Source organism: Microtus pennsylvanicus, chromosome 7 (genome assembly GCF_037038515.1).
Source record: "Microtus pennsylvanicus isolate mMicPen1 chromosome 7, mMicPen1.hap1, whole genome shotgun sequence".
Classification (NCBI taxonomy): domain Eukaryota; kingdom Metazoa; phylum Chordata; class Mammalia; order Rodentia; family Cricetidae; genus Microtus; species Microtus pennsylvanicus.
Window position 1 is genome coordinate 23,991,878 of NC_134585.1, and position 27,299 is coordinate 24,019,176.

A 27,299-nucleotide genomic window follows, 5' to 3' on the forward strand; every position below is an offset into this window, starting at 1 on the left:
AGACTCCACTTAGAAATAAACACTTTGTTTTATAGGGCAATTACCAGATGCTAAAAACATCAAATGAAAATTAAATTTTTTAATAAAAAGTAATGTATAGTACATGAAATGACTATATTAACAAATCATAGGGGAATACATGCATATTAAAAGGGGTGCATTTAAATATGACATATTTCTATATGCTATATTATATTTCTAATAGTACCAATAAGTTATTAATTACTTAATTTTTAAAGGAATTTTTTACATTTATTGTGTGTGTGTGTGTGGTTCATATGTCCATGTGTAGGGTAGTGTATGTGTGTGTGTGTGTGTGTGGTTCATATGTCCATGTGTAGGGTAGTGTATGTGTGTGTGTGGTTCATATGTCCATGTGTAGGGTAGTGTATGTGTGTGTGTGTGTGGTTCATATGTCCATGTGTAGGGTGGTGTGCTCGTGTGTGTGTGTATGTATGGTTCATATGTCCATGTGTAGGGTAGTGTATGTGTGTGTGTGTGTGTGGTTCATATGTCCATGTGTAGGGAGGTGTGCTTGTGGATGTCAGAACACAGCCTGCAGGACTCAGTTCTCTTTCCATCAAGTGGATACTGGGAAGAGACTTCAAGCTATGAGCTTGCTGTCAAGCACCCTTAATGACTGAAACAAGCTATTTACAAAATGACTAGAAAGGGGAGAGCACATCTCAGCTGCTGGTGTACTTGTGTTAAATATCCAATACTGTGAAAGGGTTTTTGGTTTTTGAAATGTATCATTAGACAAAATCTGAAGTCATCAAAGATTTGATGCTTTCAAAACTTTCAATCTTAGTCTGAGTATTAAAAATATCACTTGTCTATAAAACATGCTCTCCAAGCAACATTAGCTAGAGACGTTCTATACTCGAGACTCTATAGACAGCTTTGAAAGGCAATAGGTGATAAAAGCGGGGGCGGTGTCTTCTGTGTCTTTTCTCCAAAGACAAAAGCTAGTATTCTTGCACTCGGGAGGCAGAGGCAGGCAGATGTCTGTGAGTCTGACGACAGTATGGTCTACAGAGTGAGTTCCAGGACAGGTAGGGCTGTTATACAGAGAAACCTTGCCTCAAAAAAACCCCCAACCAATCAACCAAACCAAACAAAACCAAAAAGAGCTAGTATTCTTAAAGAGCTGGTGATCACTAACAAAGCAGAAAGGGCTCTAGAAAAAGACTCCCACTGAAACGTGATGTCTGCTTTCAAATCCAGCTTCATTGACGATCAGTTGAAGTAGGGACACCTCATTCACTTCTTATCAGAGATGTGCAGTAATCCAACAGTACAGTAAAACTACCCGGCTATTTGCCAGTATCAAATGGGTCATTCTTTCCCAATTTGCATGTAAAGGGGTCTATAAAATTTATATAAAAATTAAAAGTGCCAAGGAAATATTGTTTTATATTTGTCCTGGCTTTTCCTGACATAAACCTTAACATACAATTCAGTAAGAAAGTAATCAAATAAGCTAATGTTTGTTAGTAGTCAAATCATAGACTTTATTAAATGCTAAATTACCAGGTTTTTTTGCGCTTTTGTTTTTTGTTTCCTTAAAGAAGCCAAGACACAGACACAGACAGACACAGATAGACACAGACATAGACAGACAGACATACACATACATAGACAGACACACAGAGACAGAGAACTGCCTATTTAAAAAGTAAAGTGAATTTCTCTAGAACATTTCCTCTTTCAGAACCTGTTCCCTGGAGCCAACACAACTCCAGCCAAGGCTACGGAAGAAGGGGGCATAGAGACGGCTAAGAATCAGAACAGCAGGAAGTCTGCTGTGAGGTTGTGTCTCCTAGAAATGGTGGGGAAGTTACACCCATGGTACCTCGACGACATGGCTGCCTAAACAAGACGTGAACATTGACCACACCAATAGACATGAAGAAATCTCATAGGGTTCTACCCCTAGACAAAGAACTAGAGAGGAAGATTTAGCCGTCCTACAAGGGTGAGCCTCTTAATTGGTTATCCAGTTCCAAGTGGTCAGCTCTAAAATCATCTACATACGAGCAACTCTAAACAGATTCAGCAGATTGTATTTATATATCTATGCATTTATACATACATGTAACAATAACAGAGAAAGAAGCCTGGTACATAGGAGGGGTTGGAGGGAGGGAAGGGAGACAGAAAATGATATAATTATATTCTAATTAAAAATATTTTTAAATATTGCTGTCATTTTGAACCTGTGTAAACTTTTCTTTTTTCATTTTGAAGAATTTATCCTGAAAGGAAAAGACTATGTTTAGATGGTAGTTTTATGAGATACTAAAATTGAAAGTTTCCCTTTCAATACCTACGATAATGTAGTATAATGTGATTTCTTCATCAGGTACAGAGAATTGAAAGAGCAACGTAAACATGCAGATTGGGAGAATTCTTTATAACTGTTGCAAAAGCACTTTAGAGATCTTTATGGTTTTATAGTTAGGGTTACTGCTATAAGCGGTCAGAAGGTCCAGTCGGGCAGGTGTCCATATGACGTGTGAATGTCGTACTGGGAGCGCATTCACCTTTATGACAGCTTTGGTGCTAATATTCGTAAGTCAGCAAACACTGAATTCAGTCTGAATATAAGAGTAGCCAAACCATGAGTTACCTTACATGGAAAAACATTGAAACAGACCAACCAACGCAGAGAACACCTGCTTGATTCCCTGTGTGGAATCTCCCAGAGACGCAGGCCTCTGAGCCTGAACACGCTTCTGTCAGTCGCTAAACAGGAATTCTAGGATCTGTCACACATGATTCTAGAGGAACTTGAAAACCTTCTTAGTAAAAATTAGGACATCTGGGTGTCAGTTTGCTTACCTTTCCATCAAAGCGCTTTATTATATACTGGTCCAGGCCCAAGTCTGAAAAAGAGAGGAAAAGTAGTAATAATTAGTTTCTGATCATCATAACTCACCAGAAATATACGACAGCTCTCATTTTGGTTTTTTTTTGTTTGTTTGTTTTAAGACATGGTTTCTCTGTATAGCCCTGGCTGTCCTGGAACTCGCTCTGTAGACCAGGCTGGCCTCAAACTCACAGAGATCCACCTGCCTCTGTGTCCCGAGTGCTGGGATTAACAGTGTGAGCCACCACTAACCTGCTCGGTTTTGTTTTAAATTATTCAATTAAATACACTAGATGGCTTACTACAATATTCATCCAAAGGCACGTGGGAATGATTATTTTGACCCGTTTTCACACAAATGCTGGCAGACAGATACCAACTCTGTTCTTACACATCAGAACGGCAAGGAGCTTGTGTGACAGGTATGTGTGGCAATGTATGCACTAGTCTCAAGTCCTTACACTAGCTCACGAACATGGCACCAGCACTGGAAGCTTCGTTTTGCATCTCTGCTTCTAACAATTTGATGACTTGTGAGTGACTGTTCTCCAGGCCAAACAACTACCATCTTGGGAGTTCTGCTGCACTCTCAGCAGAGAGTCATCCCAGCTGGGCTTGCTGACTGTCTGTCCCCCCATGGAGTACAGTAGTAGGAGGTGGCCACCTGTGGCTCCAGCTTCCCTACCGCCTGTTATGGTCAACTCGGCCTTAATTCCACATGGCCTCCTGGAGGGGCTAGAGTATACAGGCCAGGGGAGACCGGAAAGCAGCTCCAGCTAGGCGGCTGCGGGAAAGCCCTCATCTCTACTAGGAAACACTTTCCAGTGTGGCCTGCTGGGGAGGGGCACCCACACCTCTGTAAATAAGCTCTCACTTCTGCTCTAAGGAAGCCTGGAAAACTCATAAACAAGAGTGAATTGCAGCAGAATTGTGCCTTGGCTCGTCACTAGGACCTTAGGAGGAGGGGCAGACACTGCTTACAGCTCCCTCTGAGAAGGAGTCTTAGCAATGATTACATGTTCTCCTGAATGAAAGTGGCTTCTAGAACCAAACCCTGAACAAATAAGGCCATTGACTACAACAAACAAACAAAATGAACAGATAATCAGAAAAGATAGGAAAATTTGAAAACAATTCAAATTTAAACCATCACTGTATTCAAAATGGCATTATTCAAAAAGAAAGAACAAACTTCTGTAATAAAAGCACTGAAGCCAGCAATGTGCACATCTGTAATGGGTACTGCTCCATTTCCAGAGCTCATGGCCCTTCCCCAGCTATCCATGTGCTTCAAAGCCAGCCTGGGCTACATGAGACAACTCCCCTCAACACACACACACACTCTCAAAAGCAAAGCAAGCAAGAGATCAAACAAACTTACAAACACAAAGAACAGAGAGAGCAAGGCAGAGTTATGGACAACTAAAACTGTTAATTCCCCTTTACAATTTCCTATAAAAAGAGACCACACACACACATACAATACACACACACACACACACATACAATACCCCCCCCCCACACACACACACAAGTGGAGGCTACAGAAAAACAGACGTAACCCAAGGGTGTTAACATCATCGCAGGACCATTTCCTTTTCACGAGCATGGAGGGAACAGTGCAGAAAATCTTAAGCTAACCCTTTCCCAGAACGGGACTGCGATAACTAAAAGACCTTTTCAAAGAGTGCTTGCAGTGATTTTAATAAATAAAGCTTGCCTGAGGATCAGAGTGCACAGCTAAGCCACTAGAGGCCAGGGAGTGGTGGCTCACACCTTTAATCCCAGGACTCAGGAGACAGAGACAGTGGGATCTCTGTGAGTTCAAGGCCACCCTGAGCTACACAAGATCCTTCTAGAAACAGATCCTTTAGTCCCAGGGTTTGGGAGCCACGCACCTTTAATTCCAGCCCTAGGGAGGTGGAGACAGGAGATATGGCTGGGAAGAGAGGGGAATATAAAGGCAGGAACTCACTGGAATGTGGAGCCTGAGGTTTGGCGGAGACCCTGCAGTCTAGGCAGTCTGAGGATCACTCCTTTGGTCTGAGCATTGGTAGAGGGAAAAGGTCTCTCTAGTGGTGTCCTGCTCTGCTTCTCTGATCTTCAGCTTGAACCCCTCTATATGTCTCTGAGTGTTATTATTCATGCTACAATCCTCAGCAGGATGAATCTGAATCTGTCTACCTTCAGTGTCTGTCTTTCTGCTTGTGGACTTCACAGCGCCAAGGATAAGGAATCCCTATACCCCACAGGCTTCCAAGAAGTAAGAGCTCCCTCTCTTAGGAAGGAAGAAGCATATGTCTTAAGTCATAGACAAAGAAGATCGTCCTTACTAACTGGAGCGGCAGTGACCCGGAGAGAGGTCACGAGAGCAGTGTGCAATGTGCAGACTGCGAACAGCCTCCTTTACAAAGAAGAACAAGTGAGATGCATTTCTGCAATACACTTCATGGACTGTAATTAAAATAGCATCATTTTCCATAGAAATCAGAAGAAAAAAACCTGTTTTAAATTATGTAATACAGACAAATTTGTCTATCAACTTCATAATCTAGTGATGAACATTAATTTTCTACTGATCTATAAATTACTTATTATTTCAGTTTCAGAAATGAGGGAGTTAAGACCTGCAAGTATTGAATAATTTGTGTAAGATCAACTTCCTTGCCCTCATCTTCATATACTTTGATCTATCACTTAATGTCTTTTGATGGCGAGTCTATCTGTCCCTAAATCATCCATCGCTCTTAGAAACGGACCTTAACTCTCCTGACTCATACTGTCTGCCTTGGCAACTTTGTTATAGAGTTAAAATATCCAGCAGCCCCTCCTACACACAAAAAAAGAAAAAAAAGAAAAAAAGAAAAATATCCAACTACTAAAAAAATAGCAAAAAACCAAAAAACCTTTGAGGCAGCTGGTTCAAGTGGTTCAAGTGTTGAAATAAAAGGACTCCAATTCTGTATTTCCTTTTTAGTGAAAGTGCCCTTAAAGACAAAAGACAAGGGGGCTGGAGAGATGGTTCAGTGGTTAAGATCAATGACTGCTCTTCTAGAGGTCCCAGGTTCAATCCCCAGCACCCACATGGTAGCTCACAACTCTCTGTAACTTCAATTCTAGGGGAACCGACCCTCTCACACAGACATACATGCACACAAAACACCAATGCAAATAAAATAAAATACATCAAATCTTTTTAAAAATTTTATTTATTTTGATTTTATGTAACTGATATTTTGAATGTGTGCCAGGTACCCTGGAACTAGAGTTACAGACAGCTGTGAGCCGCCATGTGGGTGCTGGGAATTGAATCCAGGGTCCTCTGGAAGAACAGTCAGTAATCTCCAGCCTCAAAAAAAAATAAATCTTAAAAACGTAAATAGAAATAAAAACGATGCTGGGCAGTCTTGGCACACACCTTTATTCCCAGCACTCAGGAGGCAGAGGCTGGTGGATCTCTGGGTTTGAGGCAAGTCTAATCTATAGATCAAGTTCCAGAACAGCCAGGGACTGTCTCAAAACCCTGTCTCAAAAAAATAAACAACAACAACCAAACAAACAAAAAGAATAATGACAAAATAAAGCGTTCAAGATAAAGGAAAAGAACAAGTCCATGTGCAGGAGACCGCTCTGAAAGTCATGCTAATTCTTTGGGAACGGGAGCGACAGAGCCGGTTCATCAGTCAATCAATATCCCTGTGACGAGCCGGGCGGTGGTGGCGCACGCCTTTAATCCCAGCAATCGGGTGGCAGAGGCAGGCGGATCTCTGGGAGTTCGAGGCTAGCCTGGTCTACAAGAGCTAGTTCCAGGACAGGAACCAAAAGCTACGGAGAAACCCTGTCTCGAAAAATCAAAAAAAAAATATCCCTGTGACAGAGGGACATCACCATTTTGTCTTAAATTCTTCATGTGAACAGTTTGAGGTGGAGCTTTCTATACAGAGAGAGATGAGACCACAGCATAAAGTGGTCTTATAGCAGTAAGCTATCTATTCCACCTGAAGCACAAATTTAAATTCTCACAGTACAGTCTGAGAAACATGTACAATTCCCATGACAATCACTAAATATGCTCAAAGAAATATAGTCAAGACACACACAAAAAATTGCTTAAGAAACAGTAGAAATACTTAATCCACAAAGCAGTCAGGAAAAAGAATGTGTGTGTGTGTGTGTGTGTGTGTGTGTGTAACTCTAAACCTAATCTAATGATAAGCTCTTAAAGAAGACACAAACAGTGGGCCCACTTGATGGTCTATGTCCTTTACCAAGGCATTATCCCTTCTTCGGTTCCAATCTTTTCTTCTGACACCTGCTTAGGCAACTAACTTTGAGAGGGCAAGCCATGCTAGTACGAAGATCCCCAGTTCATAAGAACACAGAGCAGCCGGTCAGTGACCATGCCACCTCGGCTGAGACATGCAATCTTACCCACCTCAGTGTACTCAAAGGCCAGACTATTAAAGTGTATTGTCACAAGTAGCCATTTAATAAATTCGATTGTGGACAAACTTCGAGGGCTTCCACAATGAGACAAAGTCCATTTTCTGGGTTCACACAAGATACCTTTATTGTAGAATATAAAATTTCAATATTTCAAATTTTTATAAAACATCTGGAATGCTGGGGGTTTTAGCATAATCTTAAATGTTACAGCTTGTCTGTCCTTTAGTCAGAGTTTGGATAATAATCTAGTTTATCTTCTATGAGACTTCACAGTCTTTAATCATTTACTTCTTGGCCTTTCCTAAGTGCTAATCTTTTTATAATCAGAGTTCCAGATTTCAGCATATCTCATGCATATTTAGTTAGCCTTGGGCGTAGGTCTGATACTTTTGAATTGGTATGCCAAGTTCATGAGAAATATGAAGCTAAAGGAAGGTGTGGTGGCACAGGCTTATAGTCGCGGAGCTGGGAGGTAGAGATGGCTAGTCTAACTCTTCAGGCTCCAGGTTAAAACACAAGGTGGATGGAGCAAAGTTGACTTTTAGTCTCTATATGCTCACACGCACATATGTGCACACAAATATACTCACACGTGTGCACATACACACATAAATACACACAAAGGAAAAAAGTGATGATGCTTAATAAATCTAGGCCACAAAGGCTATCAGATATCCAAACAATATTTTTAAAATTAAAAAAATTAAGATTATAATTTAACACCACATTTCTCCCTTCCTTTCTTTCCTCCAAACTTTCTCATACACCCCTCTTTATTCCCCTTCAAATTCATGGCTGATTTTTTTCACTAATTGTTATTCTACATAAATATGCATGTGATGCATATACATACATATATATTCCTGAATATATATGTGTGTGTATATACATATTTCTAAATAATCTGTTCGGTCCGTATAATGTTACTCATCTGTTGTTTTCAGGGCTGACCTTCTGTCACTGGACAACCAGTTGGTGCCCTCTTCCCTGGCGAGGGCCACCTCTCCTGCTCCCAGCATTCCTCAGTTGCCCAGAGTTCTTTATGGAGGGTGGAGGCCATGTGGGCTTTTCCCCATCCAGTTTGGTGTGCTCATTGGTGTCAACCTTTAAGCTCAGTACTATTTCTGAGTAATTACAAACTCATCAGTTACGTCTATAACCATAACAGACCTTCCAAACTGACTTCAATGTCTACCACTTTTCTACTTAAATCAGTCTCACCAAAGGCTTTGAGGTCCTTCATATCAGCAGGTTAATCTAATCACAACAATAGTAATTCCTACTGCCCGTCATTACATCATTCAGTCCTGACAAGTTCACAGAAGGGGCAGTTTGGCAAGTGACAGCATTCGGGCCATATCTAGTCAACTCACTGTGCTTTTGTTTTTCTTTTTATTTTTCCTTAGAGCTCCAGAGATAAGAGTAGAACTTACTACTTTGCCTTTTGACCTGCTAAGTCTTAAATATTTACTATTTGGTCTTTAAAAACAAACTTTGCTCTAACACAAATCTAGGCTACAGAGTGAGTCCCTGTCCTTACGGCAAACTAAAAAAAAAAAAATAAAATAAAATTAAAAAAAATTGGCTCTTCCCTGTACAGCAGCCTATTACGGCTCTAAGTGTCTCCAAAAGTGAGCACTCTTTAGAAAGTGCTTAGATTTCTGGACACGACACACTAATCTTGTGAAGACACACACAGGCAGGAAGCCCACGTTTAACTCCTACACATGTTCCATACCGATGGCTAGCACACTTTCTGTCTTGAAAGAACGTAAGATTTCTAGTCTTCAGGTTTCTAGCCCAGAGGCGCATGGTCTGTTACAGCTACTCCAGCCTGCTCGCCCAGCTCCCAAACTGCAATACAGGAAAAAGTGTGCCACGCCCATAAAGCTTCTTATGAACACTGAAATCTGAATTGCACAAAATTCTCAACTGCTATAAAATAGACTTGTGGTCCTCCTCCACTTTTGAAAATGTATAAGTTGTTCTCTGTTCATGGGGCATAAAGAATCAGGGAGTCAGCTGCAGTTGATCTATTCTAGAGGAAACAATACGGCAGGGGATTGAAAATAAAAGCAGACAGAGTGGAACCCTGCAAGTAAATAAATAAACACAGAACACAATAAGTATATGGAGGAAAACAGTACTACAAAATGTATTTAAAATACCTGATCAAGTATAAAGTTATGTGTCACTAAAAGTGTTTTTTACAGGCAAGAATATCCTTAAAATGGTGCAGGGCTATCCTCGAGGGGTGGGGACTCCAGGATACCTGGAACATACACTGAGACCTGCTTCTCCATTCACGCCTTTATTCTCCTGCGTAGAGGAAACCACAGGATAAAAAGTGAACCAGGCTGATACACTAGAAAGGTAACAGAGACCCTCTGTGCTACAGGGTACGCTGTGCTCTGCCCCAAAGTCCTTTGTTTCCTTGGACCTTTACCCCTACCCCATGCTTCTGGTTACCCACATCATCAAATGGCTATGAGAAATGTTTCTGTTTGGTTTTGGATTTTGGTTTTTCAGGATAGGGTTTCTCTGTGTAGGTCTAGCTGTCTTAGAACTCACTTTTGTAGCCCTGGCTGACCTTGAACTCACAGAGATCCTCCTGAGTTCTGGGATTCAAGGTGTGAACCACACCTGAGTCACCACACCTGGAGAGAAATGGTTTTTACTACAACAGTGAGAATCATTCCACACCCACAGCCTGAAGCAGCCCCAGAGTCATTGTACTTATATCCAGGGATGGAGAGGACACATTAACTTCACAGAGGCTGTTGAGGTGTTCAAGGAGCACAGGATGTTTCTTCCCTTTAAATATTCTGCACATTTAACTATGGATACTCTCTATACACACATTTTTGATATTTAGTACAGAAGTATTCTTATTCACCTTCTCACTCTGAAACTCATCAGCTCATTTCAGAATCTCTAATTTGAAGGCTTTAAGTAGTCTGTGCTTCGTGATTATTTTAAAAGTTCTAACACTGAAACTCAGAGATTTAGGTCTGCTGGGTGTCCTGGGATATAGTACGTGTGAAGCCATGACAAAACTACGGTGAACTAGGAGTGGCTGGCTGGAGACCAACCGACTGAAGACGAAAAGTTAAACTCTAGAAATCTACCACCTTACTCTTCTTCGTTCCACCCCACACAGAAACAGCATATTTTATTTTGCTGTATCTACATTCTTGCTAATGAATTCTTGCAAATGAGCAAATGAAAATGCTAAATTATTTTGATGTATAAGAAACTTCCCTCATGATTCTCCAAAGAAAAGCACTTATTCGCTATTCTGGCTTCCCATGGACATGAGAAGGGAGCTTGTGTACGGCCCGCTCACTCACTATTCAGCATATGTAGGGTATTTTCCAGTAATTAAAGGGAGGCAGGGATGCAGGACAGAGGCGAGTGCTTGCACTGCATGCAGTTCCCACCACCGTAAAAACAAATAAACAAACAGCAATGTGCTGCAAAGTTAAATGCCAGACTATACAAAGACAACTGGAAAATATAATTGTTTTCAAAGGAATAAGGATAATACTCCCTAAGTGAGGAAATGGTCTTCAGCGGCCCATTTTAAAGTATTGGTTCATTCTCATCGTCACACGGAAAGCAAAGTCCATTCTTCAAAGCTACTGACAGAAATGAGATTGCTATCTGGACAGTTATCGCCTTGCAGGCATAAATGCTATGCTATCATAGAAAACTGGGACAATCTCTCCAAGCATCTTTCTTGTGAGTACAGCCTGCTCTACTGTCTCCGCCCCACCCCCCCTCCCCCAACACAAAACAAGGCGCTGAAGCAAGTTTGAAAGGATCTAAATCTTGGGCTGGACCACCCAGTGGTTAAAGTACTGGTCACTAAGCCTGGACACAAGAGTTTGATACCTAGGACCCATACGGTGGAAGGAGAGAACTAACTCCCTGAAGTTCTCCTTTGATATGTATAGTTCCATTAAATATATATTTAAAAAGGACCTACTTTGAAAGTGCAATGCAATTAATAAAAAGGTTGGTGTATCTTATAAAATTTGGGCTGGAGAGATGGCTCAGCAGTTAGAGCACTGGCTGTTCTTCCAGAGGTTCTGAGTTCAATTCCCAGCAACCACATGGTGGCTCACTATCTGTAGTGAGGTCTGGTGCCCTCTTCTGGCCTGAAAGCATACATGCAGAATAATTTTTTAAATAAAATAAAATAAAATTCTTTGAGGGCAGAAAGCAACTCAATACTTCTTGAATGAATATATACGAAGTCTATGAAACATAAAGGAACATTTGAGGAAGAATAAAATACATCCTGATGTCAACATTCACAGTTATTAGGATAGTGTCCTTTCCTAGAATTTTGTGTGTTTTCTACATAGATGAAACACAGAGGACCAAGAAACACATTAAACATCACAGATATATAACCAGTAAAATGCAGGAGAGAAATTCTGCAACACAAGTGACCTGCATTCTTCCACAGGTGCCTTGTTCAAGCTTCCTAAAAGATGTGGGGTCAGTGTGGAAGAATGGAGGTGAAACAGATGGAAAAGAAACCCCAAACGAAGGCATGCTCTCAGCTGCTCTCCACGCTAGACAGCCAGGGCGCTCTTCTTAGCCTATCCGGGAAGCCACAGTTCACGCAGCAGAACTGGCCACTCAACAGAGTGGAGGAGGAGGTATGAGTTGGGCATCAAACACATTTTCGTCTCATATGCATCCTATACACACAGCCCACTGACATTTTTAGACGACATGTTTTGTGCACTGGTGTTCTGACTGCAATCCACAAGCAGACACGCAGGGAATTAGCCACTTGTAATGCCACACTGACATTCCACACATTTCAGATTTTGGAGCATTTTGGCTTACAGATCATAGATTCGGAGTGTTCAGCCTATATTGGTTTATAGATCTTCCTGGGGTCTTTTACTTCTTTGTGTGGCTTTGCTGTCTCATGTCCTTTCACGTCAATATAAAGTGTGTAGGAGAGGTCTACTAGCAACAAGCTACCAAAGCTTCAGTTATCAGGAAATGTCTTAACTGCTCTTTTGGGAACAGGCATTGCCCGCATGCCATCCACTGCAGGCGACCTACCTGGGCATACCTAGGGATGGTTACTGTCCAGTTCTTTTGCTCCTGTTAATGGATTAAATTCTCTGGTTTGTTAGAATGGCTGTGTAACTTCTTGTTCAAATCGGGTATTTTTACTCTACCGTGGAAAAAAGAAATCAGACTCTCTCTTCTCTGGGGTTCGGCTGCTTTTAAAAGACTACAGTCATCAGACCTTCAGCGACTTTCCCAAAGCATTTGTAAGAAAATTCCATGCTTTGTCACGTCCTCCTGCAGTTCCTGCTCTAGTCCCTTAAATGCTGGAGCCAGTGAGCATGGAAAGATGCTGAGTAAGTCAAAATGTACAGCACAAGCATTTTGAGAATAAAGTCTGCACTGGCCACCTCTTTTGCTCCTGCCCAAGCAGTAAGCCACACTGAGATCAGGCTACTGCCCCATGGCTACTGCTGGGCTGGAAAGTAGAGCGCAGCAGGCAGAAACGCACAGGGCTGGCACCACGTCTAGCAGGCTCACTGTGTACTAGGCGCTCCCCTGTCTGAGTGCTGATGACACTGTGGATCACAACGGTATTGAGGCTTGTCTTGGAGGAGATGGGAGGAGTCTACTCAATCATTTCCTCACAGTATTTCCTAAAAGCATCCCTAACTATTTACCTTGATGGTGTTTCTTTCCACACAGAGTTTATCTCAGCTTGTTCCCCTCAACAAGACTTCCACACTGGACTGTAGAAGCTGAGCACAATTCGAAGCATCTAATAGTCAAACGGTGATTTGAATTGCTGTGTGGATCCATAAATGTTAGGAGGCCCAGAGAAGGAAGCAAAGCGGCGGTAACAAACAAGCGGCCCCAGCCTGCCCCCACGCTAGCACCTTACGTTCGGGTTGCTTTTCATTTGGGGTTATGGATCGCACGAAGTCCTGGGGCGTCATAAACACTTCTGCTTCTCCAGGCTCGTTGATTACTTTCAAGGTGGCAAAATATCGGAAGATTTTGTCTGGTGTGGAGTAGGCTCGGATCCTATTCTCGTATTCCATCACCTAAAATGAGAAAGTTAGAGAATGTTGCTATGTTAAGCTATGCTCAAGTTCGCCGATTCTCATCTTACTTTTGGGAGAAGCTGATCATTTCTCTGTAGCTGGACTTTTTTTTTTTTAAAATAAATATAATGAAGCTCAATTTAAAATTTCTTTCTTGCAAGATATCATTCACACCCTAGTTGAAGCAAGGTTCACAGAATTTGTTTAGAGTTCCTTTTTTTAAAAAAAAAAAAAACAATGGCAATGGGTTTCTGATCCTACTGCATGTACTGGCTTTGTAGGAGCCTAGGCAGTTTGGATGCTCATCTTGCTAGAACTGGATGGAGGTGGGAGTTCCTTGGACTTTCCACAGGGCAGGGAACCCTGATTGCTCTTCGGGCTGGGGAGGGAGGGGGACTTCGTTGGGGGAGGGGGAGGGAAATGGGAGGCAGTGGCGGGGAAGAGACAGAAATCTTTAATAAATAAATACATTTAAAAAAAGATAAAAAATAGTAATTTCCTAGTTACTGAAAACTAGCAAAATTTTAAAATGCCACTAAAAGAATTCCAAAGTCCTTAATAATGGAATTGCTGCATACAGTAGCCTATGGGCTCTTAAATATTAACTTTTAAAAAGGGATTCACTTTCTGAGGAATTTCTTGAATACAAAGAGAAAACAGACTTGAACTGTCATAGGTTTGGTGATTAGCAGCCCTGATAAGGCAAAATACATGAAGTGATAACATGGAAAGATAAAACTGCGTTATCCTGGAAGCTCAGTTCTTCACAGGTCTGAAGCTCTTTAGATAGATTATTAGGCACAGCCTTCACAGGCTGTGTACCTGGAAGTAACAGAGGGCAGTGCACAGATGTCTGAGTAAAAGCGACAATCAAGCATGGCCACATTTATCTGTAAGTTTGTCACGTTACTATGAGCTCACATGCCTGAGTCCAGAGCACACAAAATACTATATCAATTACATGGGTTTTGGTGAAAAATGTCTCTACTGCTTGGATTGTATTTTATTATTATTATTTTAAGACAGGGTCTCAAGGCTGTCAGCTGGACTCAGACTTGCTCTGTGGGTGAGGAAGACACTGAACTCCGGTCCTCTTGCCTCCGAATGCAGGCGTTACAGCGTTAGGTACCACAGTCAGTACTTTTCAAAGCTCTAGGGGTCAGACCCACAGCTGCAGGAAAGCTAGGCAAGTACCCTACCAAGTGAGTTACATCCCAAATCCCATACCTTAGTTTTATATGCTGAGGTAGCCATTAATAAATAGTATCTTATAAAAATGTATCAATGTAATAAAGCTTAAGAACTCATTAGTTCTGTGTCTATAAAGCAGGTAATCTATATGTTAAGTGTGCCCAATTAACACAGCAATTATTGTATCTGTTAACCTGAACAGACACTTCGAGGTCACTGAAGCTGTTTAGCCATGGTCTTAGTTCTACCACCAAATGCAGTTTTAGCCACCGAGGATGAACTGCCAATTTATAACATGACAGGAATTCAAGGAGAACTTGCATTAAAATCTGAGATTTTAGGGAGCTGGAGAGATGGCACTGAGGTTAAGAGCACTGGGTACTCTTCAGACGACGGGGGTCAATTCCCAGTTCCCACGAGGTGGCTTCCACTCTCCATAACTCTAGTTCCAGGGGATCTGATGCCTTCTTCTGGCCTCTGAGGTTGGTGCATGAACATGGTGCACAGACATCCATTTCAGGCGAACATGCATACATAAATCTTAAAAAGTCTCAAATCTGAGACTTCACAGAAGATTAAAGACTGAGCTCATGGCAAACACAGCAAGAACTATTCAACCTCCGTACAGCCTTGAGGCTTGGCTACAGGTCTTAGACCAAAGGCATCACACCTTAGACTATGCCTATTGGCTGGCAGTAGTGGCTACGGAGGAAATAACCTTTCTGTAGCCATTTGTATTGCTTGTACCCTCTTTAAAGACAGGGAAGAGAGAGAAGGAGAGAGCAGAGAGCACACTTTGGAATGTTTAAGGCAAGAGGCTTTTGTGAACTAAAAGGTTAAACCAACATATCCAAGGCAGAAAGATAAGATCATAAAAGTCAGGAGTTCTAAACCTGAGAATCAGGTTTCTGGACTCTTGCTAAACTTATTAAATTATGTCACAGAACACTATTCATTTGAACACAATCTGAATATTATCATTATGCTATAATATTTTTTTTTGTTTTTTTCTTTGAGGCAGTGTCACAGTGTGTATCCCTGGTCAGTCTTGAACTCACTGATCTGCCTGCCTCTGTCTCTGGAGTGCTAAGATAAGTGCCCACATCCCCACTCAGCTGCTGCAGTGTTAATATAAACCAATGGCTCTGTATGGCTATAAAGTTTTATTCTGAAAAGATAGGTTCAGCAAAGTAACAGATTCAGTAAAATCCTCACATTGGTAGCATTTAGCATATACATATTAATAGCATTTAGTATGTGTACATTGGTAGCATTTAGTATGTACATATTAATAGCATTTAGTATGTACATATTAATAACATTTAGTATGTGCACATTGGTAGCATTTACTATGTACATATTAATAGCATTTAGTATGTGCACATTGATAGCATTTAGTATTTCTAACTTAGCATCATATCCTGGAGATTGTTCCATATCAACTCCCACTTCCTTTTAGTGTCTTAGTGTCTTGCCAGATCTCACGTACAGTCTTTATCCATGGCTTCACTTCTGCTATAGCTATTCACTTATGAGGTCTGGATTTTGTTTAAATTATTTTCCTACAGAACAAAATGTATCTGTGGGGTGCTACAGATGGATTAGATTCTTTGTGTGTATTTTATTTTTGTCTCTTTTTTTCCCAATGGTCCTCCTGCTTCCACCTCCTGAATGTTAGGGTTGTATATATGCCACCATGCCCCAGTACAAATAGATTTTTGTAATAATTAGTTCCTCTCATATTTTGGAATGTATAGAAAACTCAGCAGTATTTTAAAAATCCAGTTTAGCAGAAAACTACCTAGACTTTGCATTTTTCAGTTTGGCAAGGCAAGCCCTGAGCTTTGGGCCGAGGACAGCGCCTCCCTAGGGACAGCGTAGATCATTGTCTGTCACCGTAATGGGTCCTGCTGGCCATCTGGTTACTTGTCGGTTTGTGGCGTTAGACCCAGTTGTCTTCAGGGTTAACCTCTGTGGAGGTGATAATAGCACATGTCTTGCTGTGGATCACATGTCCCAGCCTGGCCTTCCCTTGAAGCGGCCTTAGGGAAACCCTATCTTAGTCACAAGGCAGGCAGAGGGCCACTGGCTCAGTGGCAGCTGAGTGGTGTTCTTCCCCTGAGACAGGAGAGTTTTAACCCCACTCAGGACAGCGGCCTCTTAGTGGGGACGTCCCTTTACTGGCAGAGGTTTAGCTAGCTGAGGCACCTGGATGGAAAACCTCCAACCTGGGGAGCTGCCTGCAGGCTGCGCAGTGAGCTCCAGGTTCCCAGCACTTGTGAGCTGTTTCCTGTGCTGGGGTGGGCTTGGGTGACACAGCTGTCTGTGAGTCATTTCTGCTCCTGTAAGTACCCCTCTCATTCATGTGTGCATACATGCGGGGGTGTGGTGCGTGCATATGCGTGTGCGTGCGTGCGTGTGTGTGTGTGTGTGTGTGTGTGTGTGTGTGTGTGTGTGTCTGTCTGTCATAGCTCTGTCACATAACACTTCCCACTCCCAGGGCACCTTTGGCTACAACAGTTAAGAGATGAAGACTCAGGACGCCTGTGACCCATCAGAAACAGACGATAGAACCGGACAGTACGACTCCCCTTTAGGACACAGTTCTGATTCCCTAGCAAAACTCTGCTCCATACTTTTCTGTCTCTGAATCCAGAACGCTTCTTCTTCTTCTCTTCCGGGTAAGGCTCGGCCCCGGCATCCGCAGCCCTTCCTTCGTGGCAGGAGACTTCCCCTTCATCTTTAGTCTTGCCTTTATCACCAGCGTCAGCCTTTTTGTTGTTGACGCATGGCGGAGACTCCGCATGAGCCCTGGGGATACAAAAGAGAAGCCTCGATCAACCATGGAGATCCGTCATAGTAGCAAATATTCACAAACACAGTTTAGCGGAGCAGCAATCACACCTGTCCACAGTATTGCATGAAGAACTTCCTAAAATACCCGGAAGTACTCAGCAATCCCCTCCTCCGTGTTACATATACATAGGAAGCAAGAGCAGCAGCTTGCTAAGTGAGATAAGCTAGGCACAGAAGGGACAAATACTATATAACTGCATTTCCATGAGTTACCAAAACTAGTTAAGTCATAGAGCAGAATGAAGAATGTGGCATTATTACTTAATGGGTGAAATTTCAGGTTGTAAAGGTAAAAAAAGTTCTGAAGATGGACAGTTGATGGACCTGAAAAATTGCTTTTCAATGGGTATGTCATTTTATTTTTTCTTTTCAGTGGGAATACCGTGCTTTAGTCTCCTTTGGGATTTGATTTTTATGTGCATGAGTGTTTTTGCCTGTGTGTCTGTGCATCATGTGTGTGCAGTGCCAGCAGAGGTCAGAAGAGGGCACTGGGTCCCCTGGGACTGGAGTTGGAGAGCTGCTGGAAGGTACTGAGGACTGAACCTGCGCCCAGGGCCTCTGGAAAAGAAGCCAGTACTCCTAACTTCTGTGCCATCTCCCCAGCTCCAGAAATATCATCTTGTTCTTACTTTTCAGTGGGCATATAACTTATTTCATTTTCCCTTTTAATTGGTATGCCATTTCATTCCTACTCTTCAATGAGTTTAATATTTCATTTTTATTTTTCAGTGGGTACCATTCCATTCTTTTTCCTAAGTGTCCCACTTCATTCTTACAAAATGAAGTTCTGGAGCCCTGTTTCACAATGAGAATATATTTAATATGACTAAAATATATTTTTAAATGGTTAAGATGAAAAATGTTATGTGCTGTTTACTGCAATAAAAATAGATACAGAATAAAGAATATGAAATAAAATTTCTCTCTCTCTCTCTCTCTCTCTCTCTCTCTCTCTCTCTCTCTCTCTGTGTGTGTGTGTGTGTGTCTGCGCGCGCGGGGGCGCACATGTAGTGGGAGGAAGAGAACTAATTCTAGCAAGTTGTCCTCTGACACACATGCACACACACACGCACACATGCACGCACAGCTCTCTGAGAGTCTCATACATTGTAGATAGGATATTCTACCAACCCCTACATGTGCTCCTATGCCCCCCTCACTACTGTCAACCCCCCACCAGAAGCTCCTTTCCTACATTCACGTCTGTTTGTTTTGGTTTGGGATCTACTGAGTTTAATTAAGCAGGGCCATCTGTGTGGTCTTGAGCTTAGAGCCATCCACAGAGGCTGGCGGGCTACCAGTTAGTATATAACTGAAGACAATGGCTGCCACTTTCTTTTTTGCTTGTTTTTTTTTTTTTTAAGACACAGTGTCTCTACAAAATTCTGGTAGTGTTGGAACATGAGTTGTACACCAGGCTTGCCTCAAACTCAGAGAGATTCACCTGCCTCTGTCTCCCAAGCACTGGGATTAAAGACATACATTGCCAAGTCCAGCCCTGCCCCTTTCTTTAAAATTTAAAGCAAAAGTAACTAGTAATAACAAAATTCCCTGGGGTGTGTGTACACACACAGACATGGAATGTATAACACAATAATACCAAGAGCTAGAGGAGGAAAATTAAAATGTGTCATTGCATATATGGTGTTCTTACATATATGGTGAGACACAGAACACTACCTAAAGGTAGCTTACGACAGAACTAACCTAAAGGTAGGTTACCACAAACACAGGACGTTTGACATAAAGTCCAGAGCAGAGCTTGACAAACTATGACCTACCTGTTTCTGTAAAGTCCTCTACTTAAGAAAGGTTTCTACATTTTTAAATGGTTGAAAGTAATAAAACAATAATATTCTGTGATACACAAAAATTATATGGAACTCAAGTTTCCATAGCCATCAAGTTCTACTAGTGCTGCTGGTTCAAAACAACAGCAACAGAGGCTTAGCATACCCTGCTGCCAGCTAGTGAGCCCCTTAGGGAATGCCGGCCAGTCCTGCTTTTAGAGCAGGCACGGAGGGCAGGTAGAAGGAGAAAGGGGGAAACAGAGAAAGAGCAGGGCACCTGCCTAGCATGCGGGTGGACTTGGGCTTGATGTCTGGAGCCATTCCCCAAACGAAACCCAACACACAGGGCATGCATACACAAGGGAATAGCACATTGGACACCATTAATACCTACAGTTAATACATGTCAATGAAAAATAAGAAAATGAAATGGAGAGCTGTCTTATAGGTTGCTGTCAGAGACAAAATCAACCATAAAACCAAGTGAATGGGAGGGGGCATGGAGGTGTACGCCTATAATCAGAGCACCAAGGGGGAAGGGAAGCTAAGATAGATGGGTCTGAGCCGGATGGCAGCCTGGGTTACAAATTCTAAGCCAGACTGGGCTCTACAGAGAGACTCTTTTCAAAAACAAAACCAAACCCACTCGATTATTTCTTACAGTACAGTGGATTAAGCCATAGATAAACAAAAAACAAACAAAAAGTATGGAAAAAATTCACTGAATATTTTTAAGTATTAACAATAGTCTTCCAAGTAACTAATTAGAATAAATACTAAACAATAAGAAATATGAAATATGAGCTCAGTGAAAACAATATATTAAAAACGTGAGACACAGCTAAAGCACTGCATGGTAGATGATATTAAATTTCTGTATGGGTAAAAAATAGAAATACCAAGTAATGATATAAAACTTTAACTTAAAGTAAGTATGAGAAAAAGAACAAGAGGGAGATAATAAAGAACATAAATGTGCAATCAAGAAAAATGAATGACTGTGAAAGTTGGCTCACCGCATCATGATGAGAGAGAGAGACGAAAGATCAGGTCTAAACACCATATGCTCTCTGTAGCATTAAAAACCTTCGTTTGGGATTAGAGAGATGGCTCCGTGGTTAGGAGCGGGGGCTGCTCTTGCAGAGGCCCCAGATTAAGTTCCCAGCACCCACGTGGTGGTGCACACATACACGTAAGCAAACACTCATATGCACAGGATAAAAATAAACAGGCAAATAAATAAATCTAAAAAGCAAAGGCACAGGGTACTGAAAGCAAACACGCAGCTAAGGAACGAAGCATCGTGTCCTGGCAACTGACATAACAACCAAAGACTGGAATAACCGAGGGCAGGGCTGGGAGAGTAACCCAGCGCTTGCCTAGCATGCACGAAGCCCTGGGTTCGAGTCCTAGCACCACCATAAAATGAAACAAATTCCCTGCCTCACCCCAGTTACAAAAATTAACCTACGAGCAGCCCTAAAGCTCTAAAACTCTAAAACTCAGAGCACAGAGAACATACAGTAGGGGATGAACAAAATTTTCCTCAATAAGAAACAAACTCCTTTAATCTATAAAACAATACCAACAAACTGGGCTTTTTCAAAATGAAGTTTGTGTTCTTTGAGAGACACTATGAAAAAGGTACAGAAGTACACCACTCGGTGACAATATTTACAGTAAGGACATGTCTGCCCAAGTCTTGTGGCCAGAAACAACTTTTAGCACTCAAAAAAAAAAAGCCAATTTGGGTTTGGAGAGATGGCTGAGGGTTGAGAGTATGCATTAAATTCAGGTCCCAGCACTTATGTCTGGGGCTCAGAAGCACCTGTAGCCCTGGCTTCAGGGGCTCCAATGCCCTCTTCTGGCCTCTGCAGGTACCTTCACACACGTGCATATACCTACACAGATATACACATGGCACACTTAAATAGAAACCTTTTCAAAGTAATTTAATTTTTACTGATAATTTGAATACACAATCCACAAAGGAGGCCAAAGAAATGACAATAATTCTGGGAAGAAGCTTGGCAACATCAGCAGCTGGAGAAGCAGAAGGCAAAGCACGATGAAGCGCCTGGCTAGAAATGTGCTGCCTAGGACAGTACAGAATAGGTGGAACAGGATCACCGCTCGGCCAGGCCACAGTGATGCACAGCCAAGAGCCCTTTGGGAAACTATTTGTGTTTTATTTTGCTTCAAATATCTGTCTGTCTCTCTGTCTATCTATCTATCTATCTATCTATCTATCTATCTATCTATCTATCTAAATCAATCAATCAATCTATCTATCTATCTATCTATCTATCTATCTATCTATCTATCTATCACTTTATTACTGTTGTTTTAGGTGTGGGGTGGTGCACACCTAAGTGACTGTGTGGAGGTCAGGGGACGATTCTTGGGAATCAGTTCTCTCCTCCCAGGGATCAAACTCAGGTCATCTTGTTTGGTGACAGAAGCCCTCGCTCTCTGAGCCGCCCTGGCTGGGCAGTTTTGAATCAAGTTTCTATTTTCCAAGCAAATATATTTCTAGGTGTTTACAGCCAAAGGAAAGACAAGACAGTTTTATCAGTGAGAGCAGACAATTAGAAAGAAGCCCCCGAGAAGAGGAAACACGGCTTCATATACAGCCATGTGAAAGAGTACTACTGGATTGCACAGGACTCCAACCCCTGATGCAGAAGCACACATTTCAGAAGCTGTGCTCTGTGAGAGAAGACATCCAGACGGGCACTGGGCTCACTCTGCCTCTCTTTGCTTTAAAGACAGGCTGCTCTCAAACCTTCAGTGCTCCGGTCTCTGTATCCCCAGGGCTGTGCCTTGAGGCTCTCCCAACACACAGCCTCCAAAAAAATACATTCTTTATGGTTTCCCCCTTAGGTTAAAATTCAGAAATACAAAGCAGCGGTGATAGAAGTCAGCTCAGGAGTTGCTTGGAATTGTGGGTAATGTGAGACTACCGTGGAAGAAGCCTGGGAGGACATTATAGGTTGGTAGAAATGCTCTATTTCTTGATTTGGGGGTGGTCACACAGCGGTATACATTTGTTAATAATCATGTTTCACATAATATGTTTAAAATGGGTAGATTTTATTACATATTTATTCAATAGAATTAATTTTAAAATGTACTGTTTTTGAAAGCCACGCATAATGATAGCAACTTGAAGACAGGGTGAATGAAGAAGAAGATAAACACAAAGTATGGCAGAGTCAGAAACGAGAGGCCTGAGGGTAACTACATTTTCTTTTCCCTCCAGGGAAGGTTCAGCAACTCATAAGAAAATGATCAGGTGACACAGGAGTACCAAGGATTATTAGTTGCATGTGGCCATCAAATTGTGAAGTTTCAGGAAACATTCATTTTCTAAAGCCATCCCTACACCACGATACACATATTCAGCAGGGGGACAGGCAGAGATTGAAGCACTGTTTTCTGCCTGCTTCTCTGGCAGGATAGCACAATTCTCTGAAAAACCCCATTTCATAGGTCAACATCATCAACACCAAATGATCGAGCCAGAAACAACACTCACTTCTTCCATAAGAGACCAGAACTGGCAGTCACTGCGGATGCTCCCAGGAAGGCCACCATCATCAGTCTTCGCTTGGTCTGTGTGGGCTGAGATGCTCCATGGTACCATCGGGAGCCCACAGCTAGTTTTGCCAATGCAGACAGGGCGTGAAGACGAAACATCCTGTGGACAAAGGATAGAAATGTCACTTTAAGGTGCTGTTGGTGGCCGTGATGATGATGACGACAACAGCACATCAGCAAACCCTGGTGAAATACTTGTGAAAACACAGTTCCAAGCGTTTTGCGTGTATTAACCTCAGAAGAACTTATGAAAACAGAACTACTACTTTAAAAAAAATTCTTTAAAGATTTATTTCTTTATTAAGTATACAGCTGCCAGAGAGAGCTGTGGAGAGAATAGCTCAGGGCAGCAGAATCTGTTGGTAAGGTGCCCTTCACGGATCAGGCGGAGTTACTGAATGTACTGCTAAGGTGTCCGTGCCACAGAAGCAGCAGGCGAAGGGCATGAGAATGAGAAGAGGCAGCCAGCCCTTCCTCCTGCAGCGCCTCTCTCCCGACAAGAAACAGTGACTGCGAGGGGACGAAGTTCCAGGAGCACAAGCAGACGATGCAAACAGATCTGGAGCTGAAAAGCGACAGGCAAGTGAGTCGCTCATCTCCCTGGTGTAAGGGAGACTCACCGACAAATCCACTCCAGAAAGCAGAGCTTGAAGCTAGATGGCATCAAGTTTCAGCTGGAAGATGTGGCTGTTTCCTGCACTGACACTGAGAGGTGCTGCCACTAAAGTAACTGAAGTTTGAACTGACTCTTTCCCATTCCCAGCCCTCGGAAAGTTTCCTCCCTGCCAGAGTCTCCTCATCCCATATATAAAGTATCTCTAGAGGAAAAGCAATCATCGAATGCAGTGGTTCTCAAACTTCCTACTGCTGCAGCCCTTTAATACAGTCCCTCATGATGCGGTGACCCCCCCAACCATAAAATTATTTTCATTGCTACTAAATAACTGTAATTTTGCCGCTGTTATGAACTGTAATGTAAACCTGATACATGGAACCCTGTGAAATGATCATTTGACCTTCAAGGGGATTGCGATCCACAGGTTGAGAAACACTTGCTTTAATGCTTTGTTTTATATCAGAGATACCTGAGACTTCACCAAGATGGTACCAAAGTTATCCCTTCCAAAGTTATCACCAAAACAAAGGTTTTAAAGGCTGAGAAAGCTGCACTGAAAGCCACAAAACAGTCGTGCATGTCTCCTACCTTCCAGGCAGCAGGGACACTGCAAGCAGCCCACACATTCTGTAAGAAGGGCACCATCAGAGGAACAAGACTGGGCCTAGGTGCCATCAAGTTCCCCTAAGTAAGGAACACAGAAGGCAACACACATGTGTTCTGTACAGATGTCACCTGACACAGCTGTGGCCAGTGTCACCCTGAAGACTTCTGAGGGAGAGCAGGCCTTCCTTCATCCCACTGGCCCCTGAATATACTTCATTGAGTCTGGCTGATTAATTCTGAGTATGCATTTTTTATAAGCTACATCTGTATTTGTTCAATTCTCAACAGACGTACATCCTCACATCTCACATCCCATAGTCATTCTAGCACAGTCTCCCTTTCTTTTCCTAAAAATGACACCTGCAAGGTCATTTGCTGCTGTTTCCTGCCTGAGTCAGAAAGCAGCCACTTTAACTTTTCTTCCCCACTTTAGGATCTCTGTGAAAACAGGTGTTTGGTGTGGTTTGGGTCTAATCCGGACTCAGGGGAGCCCCTGCTGTGTGGAGTCTCCCCTCTTCACCCTGCACTTAATGTGCATGTATCTAGGGCAATATATTTCCCAAACATCTGCTTCCCCTTTCGGTTCTGAATTTCTTTCAAATGTTCTCTCTTTGTAGACGCATAGCCAGACACAGGGCTTGCACCACTTAACTACTTTATTTTCACGTGAAATCATCTGCATAGCATAAATTATACAAGTCCTTGCTCCTAATATTTATGTATATTAACAACCTTTATTTTACTAACATTACTGTATTCAGTTAGACTCACTCACTGGTCCGTTGCTGACTTTCCCTGGGACTGAGATAATCTTGCCCCTGCCACTGTTCCTAGGCCAGGTGCACTCTCAAACTGGAGCTAATCTCGCTGTCCTTCTAGACAAAGTGGGACGACGTTACTTTCTGTGACTTAAGCTTCACTCTGGAACCCAGAAGTCACCTCCCATTACTGCACACCTGCTAACAAAATGAAACATGGGAGACTGTCCCTTGTATTTTCTTCCTAGCTAGTAACTTCTAAATCTTTTTTTCTGATTCATTTTTAAATTAACATTTCCCAAATATACTTAGGTGTAGATAGAAATAGCATTGCTTTTGGTGCAACAAAAATGAGCAGAAATAACGCAGAGGGACTGTGGTCATCACTGACAACCAGAAGCAAAGGACCCTGGGGGATTTTCAATGTGGCAAACAAGGAATACCATCAACACACAAGCTGGAACGAAGTGGGAGAACACGTCTGAAAAGACCTTTGAGGGCCAAACTGAGAATTTTTATCTCACACACACACACACACACACACACACACAAGACCCTGAGTTCTTAAATAGGAAAAGGTCATGGTAAAAATGATATTTCAGGGCCAGGGAAACAGATCAGTGGTTAAAAGCAGTCGCTGCTCTTCAAGGACAGGAGTTTGGTTTCCAGCACCCACATGGGGCAGCTCATAACTGTCTGTCATTCCAGCTCCAGGGGATCCAACCGTCTTGTGGCCACTGTGGGCTGACAAACACAGCAATGCATTCACTAACTCTGCAGGGAACAAACTGACGAGAATCAAAGGCAGAAAGCCAGCTGGAAGCTCTTGTGGTCTTGAGGTTTGTTTAAAACACTGTTTAGGCTCACATGCTATGTCTATGCCTCATCTTACTACTTGGTTACACGAAGCAATGCATGTTAATATCATCTCTAGTGGGGTTTCCATGGATGCCGAGAAGTGAAACCCCACTAAGAAAACCCCTCTGTAATTAGTCCTTAGCTCTCTGATGGAGGGATACGTAACTCATGTGCTGAGTTCTGTGGGGAAACAGACTTACAGAGATCAGTTTCCCCGTGGGTCTGAAAAGCTTGACAGGCCAACAGAGGCATTCAGGCAAGCCATGAAGATGGACATGCAGATTTACTGACGAGAGTTAAACCAAATTAAAGCAGGAGCATTTTCTTAGTACTCAGCTCACTCCAAACTCTCCACTATCACTAAAGAGGTCACACTTCTGAGAGAATATCTTTGATGTAAAATGAACATTTCTGACTAAAAATTGTCCAGTAAGGCAACTGCAAAGCAAATTTGTAACCAGATGAAGCCTCGTCTCTCCAAGAAACTGATAGAACAAGATTGCTGGAAAGCAGCACCAGTGTGTCACTGGGATGCTCCAGGACCCAGGCTGTGGGGACTGTGAAGCTTAGCAAGCACACTCTGCTTCTGGGAAACGCTAAAAGGTCCGAGCACAGGAAGTCGGTTAGCGCAATCCTCTCTCCTCTGGGTTTACAGGTGAAGGACCTGGGTAAAACAAGGCCTATTTAGAGCTAGCTACAATAGATGTTAGGATTCGTTTTACTTCCAAATAAATACTCTAAGTAGGAAAGCGCTTTGTAATAACTCTCTCAGCAGCACAAGACCCACATCCTAAATGGAAATCGGTGGGTGCAGGTATAGCTCTGAGAGAGGGTGCTTGCCTAACATGCAAGAGGTTCTAAATTCAGTCCTCAGCACCTTGGTAAATATGCACATTCATAAGTAAACAAATAAAATGTCCAATTCCAGAAAGGCAAACAATGATGCAATATGTGTCAATACTAAAAATGATAATCATGAGCCATTAGTGAGCATCATCTTGAAAACCAACAGACAGCTGGGCTAGAGACAAGGCAGCCAGGAGGGTAGAGACGTCTCTAGAAACTGGGAAAAGAAAATTAACCTCACATTCACTAGGAGAATGCAAACTTAAGCTATAAAGAGAGAGATGGATGGTATAGCTAGCTCTGTGGTAAAGAGTTAGCCCTCAGCACCTCAGTAAATGTGCACACAAAGAAGTCAGATGTGCAGCTACAGACAGTTACAGAAAAAGTAGGCACAAGCCAGGTGATGGTGGCACATGCCTTTAATACCAGCACTCGGGAAGTAGAGACATGCAGATCCACAGAGCAAGTTCCAGGACAGCCAGGGCTACACAGAGAAAACCCTGCCACAAAACAAAGCAAAAAGTAGATACAGTCTATGTATGGAGCGCAATTGATAAAAAAATCCATAAAAACTGCAAACATCAGTAATTCTCCCGATAATATCTCTGTGATGCACTTAAATGGCTGTGAAATCTCTGCACATAAGACTCTGTATCATGGCTTATAATAAAAGACTAAGAACTTAAGCATGGCCACGTAGGACTAATTAAACTATGATATATCCACACAGACAATATCATGTAGCAATGATTAGAAAAT

At 42.3% G+C, this 27,299-nt stretch overlaps 1 protein-coding gene across 3 annotated transcripts in view; it reads right to left on the minus strand.

Annotated features, from left to right (window-relative positions):
* Micu1 (mitochondrial calcium uptake 1) overlaps positions 1-27,299 on the minus strand; it is a 135,175-nt gene that overhangs the window by 89,300 nt on the left and 18,576 nt on the right. For all 3 annotated transcript variants that reach the window (XM_075980194.1, XM_075980195.1, XM_075980193.1), the window contains exons 2-5: positions 22,795-22,956; positions 17,247-17,421; positions 13,257-13,419; positions 2,845-2,888 (exon numbers count right to left, since the gene is read on the minus strand). In XM_075980194.1, the coding sequence (XP_075836309.1) occupies positions 2,845-2,888; positions 13,257-13,419; positions 17,247-17,421; positions 22,795-22,955 (543 nt within the window). In that variant the 5' untranslated portion in view covers position 22,956. The remainder of the gene's footprint in view (positions 1-2,844; positions 2,889-13,256; positions 13,420-17,246; positions 17,422-22,794; positions 22,957-27,299) is intronic.